The 3,818-nt window shown below is 40.2% G+C and overlaps 1 protein-coding gene across 3 annotated transcripts in view; it reads right to left on the minus strand.

Annotated features, from left to right (window-relative positions):
• Positions 1 to 430: 430 nt before the first annotated feature.
• The window catches only part of PDP1 (pyruvate dehydrogenase phosphatase catalytic subunit 1), a 6,024-nt gene continuing 2,636 nt past the window's right edge, over positions 431 to 3,818 (minus strand). The window contains exons 1-2 of one of the 3 annotated variants that reach the window (XM_023726077.1): positions 2,770 to 3,812; positions 431 to 2,623 (exon numbers count right to left, since the gene is read on the minus strand). In XM_023726077.1, the coding sequence (XP_023581845.1) occupies positions 966 to 2,579 (1,614 nt within the window). In that variant the 5' untranslated portion in view covers positions 2,580 to 2,623; positions 2,770 to 3,812 and the 3' untranslated portion in view covers positions 431 to 965. Of the gene's footprint in view, positions 3,813 to 3,818 lie in introns of those variants that run through there. The other 2 variants (XM_004370773.3, XM_023726076.1) reach the window with 2 other exon arrangements.

A 3,818-nucleotide genomic window follows, 5' to 3' on the forward strand; every position in this document is an offset into this window, starting at 1 on the left:
ATATACTTTATCCTTAAAATTCCAAAAGGGATGGAAATTGTTATCATTACTAAATTAGAAAGTATGATTTCCAGCAGCAGTCTACTCACCCCACACTCACAGCATGCCAAGCCTTTGGGGATTACATGATAGGAGTGATGTGCTGGTGGCTACAGATGGCGATAATGGAACATACCAGTCTCCCCTTTGTATTCTGCATCTTTTTATTTCGAACTAAATAAAGCTTTTCATTAATACAAACTAAAAATTGTTTTTTAACATCAGTATAAGAGTAGATAAAACTAAAAATCTTTATTGTCTTCAAGTGTGTGGCAAAATACAAAATAGTTAAATTACACTAGGAAATCAAGGGTAGGGAAGGGAACAGAGTTTGTTCTTACATGTAATGAGCATTTCGGTGAAATTATCACTAAAGCTTACAAGTTCAGACTGCTTGGTTCTTGGTCATTTATGGCTTAAGTACTGGATTAGAAAACCATTTCAGGCTAAAATAAATTCTGATGAATAATGCATAGATTGTATATCTAGGAAATCATGCAATAAATATATAAATGTTACTGTCTACATTAGAATCTTAATGAAGAAAGGGGTCTGCAGGTGTGGGCAGTAATGTTTCTTCCCTTTCACCATGAGAACATGCCCAGTAAAATACTTGCTTTTAGCCTATTCAAAATCCTATCTGCCAGGTCATCTTGATTTTCTCAGACTGGTAGAAGTCAGTGTCTTGAGACATCTACAATAAGGGGTGCCTCAGGTGTAAGTGGTGGGAAGTCCAAGCTAGGCAGAGTTAGACTCTCATGATCCTGCCAACCTCCTGCAAAGTCAATTTGGAGTACCTGACTAGCTGGAGTATCAAATGGACAAATACTTAGAATGACCCACGGCAATGTTTATGATATCCTGTTTCAATCTACCTGCCCTTTAAATGTATTTCATCTGAGAACTGCCAGAGTAAAATACATTCACTATTCCTGGTTTTGATATGCCCCTACGACATGAGAATTGAACTGCACAACGATGATTGTAATGTCATCTCTGTACATCCGAGCAAGCTCTTCAGGAAGACTAAGCATTTTGGAGAGGCGCTCATGATCAACTGCTCCAAACTCATTGTTGCCCACAGCATGGCGAATGAGATGGGTTGCTGCATTCTGATCCTCAAATACTGAGGACATCTTGGCTCTCCTTTCTGTTAAAAGGCCATGCATCTGTCCCAGAGTCACCTTGTAGCCACCAACAGCTATTGGCTGTTGGTGATGCATGCCAGTTAGGTACTCACCCACAATTCTAACCACATCCTGCCTATGCATAGTCTCCCATAACCCATCAGTAGCCAACACCAGAAACTTATCCTGTGGCCTTAATCGGTGGTAAGTTACCTCTGGCTCAGCAGTGAGATAAGGAGGTGTATAGTAATTAGGAGGGATAAACTTGGTATATTCATTGTCATTCAACTGGTCTGGGCCAGATTCTATCACTCTCTTTTGAAGGTCAATGCTCCATTTGAACTTGACATCTCCAAAAGCTCTAAAAGGCATCAGCAAGCCAAGCAGCCGATCCTGCTTCACCACACTCTTAGCCTCATTCTTCGGGTGTTCCAATTTCAGCCGTTCTAGTTCTCTTTGATTCTGAGCATTGTGGTCATTAGACAGAGTGACTGCTGACCAAGAGCCGTCCTCTTCCTGCACACCCAGCATGGCTCTGCTATCACCTGTATTGGCCACATGAAGGTCAACACCATCCACATGGGCCACACAAGCAGTGGCCCCAGAAAATGCCACTCGAAGCACCAGGTAGTTGAGGAAAGAATTGGGATCACCAACTTGGGCCTCCAAGGAGATGTCATTATCAAGCCTCTTGAAAGCATTAATTAAAGCCTCCTTAACATCAATATCAGTTGACTCCCCAGTATTGAGGTCTATAAGCTCTTGCCAGTAAGTCCTCAAGCTGTTGAAGTACAATTTGGATGCCTCCTTACTGAAGTAATCATTAGGATGCTTGTGCCACTGGAGAATGGGTAACAGTGCTCGACCACTCTCCACTGCATTTTCAATCTCTAACAAGGTCTCGTGGGGCAACAAAGAGACAGCGATATAATAAAAGAGTCTTTCACTGACCGCCTGGGAACAAGCACAGCCTGCATGGCCATCAAAAACTCCCAAGAGCATTCCTCTGGTCTGCAAGCACGTTGCTGCACTTCGCCGGTCCTCGATAGGTGCGTTTGCAGGCAGCTGGTTGCTGTCAAATCCAAGGACAGAACTGACATTTTTGCCATCAAATTCTGGCACCTTGAAACTATATTCATTAGCTTTAAGAATGCTGTTGACCTGTGGAGGTGTGAGGTAAAATTTCTGTGGTGTGGAAGCATATCTCCTTCCTTGGGTGTATTGCCACCAGTTCTCTTTTGGCCTGCAAAACGTAGCATATGCTGGATGGGGTGTGTATCTCAGGCGACTCTGAGGAACATGGGGTGATAAGCAGCAGATGTGTTTGTGGTGACAATAACACACAGTGCTATAGATTCTGCTCAGTTCACAGTTACGGATTAGGGGAAAAAACAATTGAGTTGGTGCTGGCATGGCATCAGAAAATAACGGCAAGCTGGAAGTTCTGACTGGGATTCCTAGACAGCAAATTAGACAAATACACACAAAGAAAAAGGGTTACAGTTGAGATCACTTAAATCTATCCTTGCTTTTAATAAATATTTAGCAGGTAAATCTACATGCTAGGTCCTTTGCTAGGAAGCACTATATTTTATACACTTACCATGTACTATTTCTAGAAGATATATTCTGCTAAATGCAACTCCCAACCATTTATGGAGCCAGGACTGAACTGTAGTCTAGCTTCACTTTTCTTTTTCCTTCCTATTTCATTGTGCACTACAAACTGTGCAGAATGTACAATAAATTTAGCTGGGGAAAGGAGAGGAGATGAAGGTTATATAACATTATGCAACAGCAGTCTACCTGGCCAATCATCCTTCTCCCTTTCTATCCTTAGAAAAGGCCTTGGATCTCCCATGTTACACAGGGATTTCTCCTATTTATGAAGATCCTGTTTCTAGACCCATGGTTGATCATTAGCATTTGATTCCACATGGCTATCAGGAAAAAAAGTGTTAAGATGCACTCCCCACACATGTATATTTATAAATTATTTGTAAGTGATATGCATATAAAAAAATCAAAATAACCAAACCAGTTGCCGCCTAATCAATTCCGACTCCTAACAACCCTATACTACTGTATTCATGTAATGTTCATCATAACACATACAGAAAATAAATTTTTAAATAATGAAATAGCAAAAGAAATTCCAATTTCCTTCCTATACCCCACCGGATGGCCATGCAAACCTTGTTTCTCGAGACCACTGCACCGATCTGGCCCACTAAGGGATTCAAATCTGCCACTAACTCGCTAAACAATCCTGGAAAGCCAGCTCACCTCTTTGAACCTCAGTTCCTAAATTTAAGTGAACAGATCAGAGTAGATGCTATCCAAGGCCTCTTCTAACATTATATGCCTTTATTAGTTTTTTGTTTTTCCGAGTCTTGAAATCAAATGCAGGTTTCATTTATTCACTGTTTAATTATACTATGCACTTCATGATAAAAAAAATTTAAATATTCTAGAACTCTAAATTTTGTTAGTAATGTAAATGGTCTCAGAAATTTAATTTACTTGCTAGCACTGTCCCTATTTATTAGCTATAAGGGAAAGCTATAGAATTATTATTTTCATCTACTATGAATCTCAAGTAGAATTATCTACTAGAAAAATATTTTCTCTTTCATTTAAAAAAAGGGTATT

Source organism: Trichechus manatus, unplaced genomic scaffold, assembly GCF_000243295.1.
Source record: "Trichechus manatus latirostris isolate Lorelei unplaced genomic scaffold, TriManLat1.0 scaffold00009, whole genome shotgun sequence".
Classification (NCBI taxonomy): Eukaryota; Metazoa; Chordata; class Mammalia; order Sirenia; family Trichechidae; genus Trichechus; species Trichechus manatus.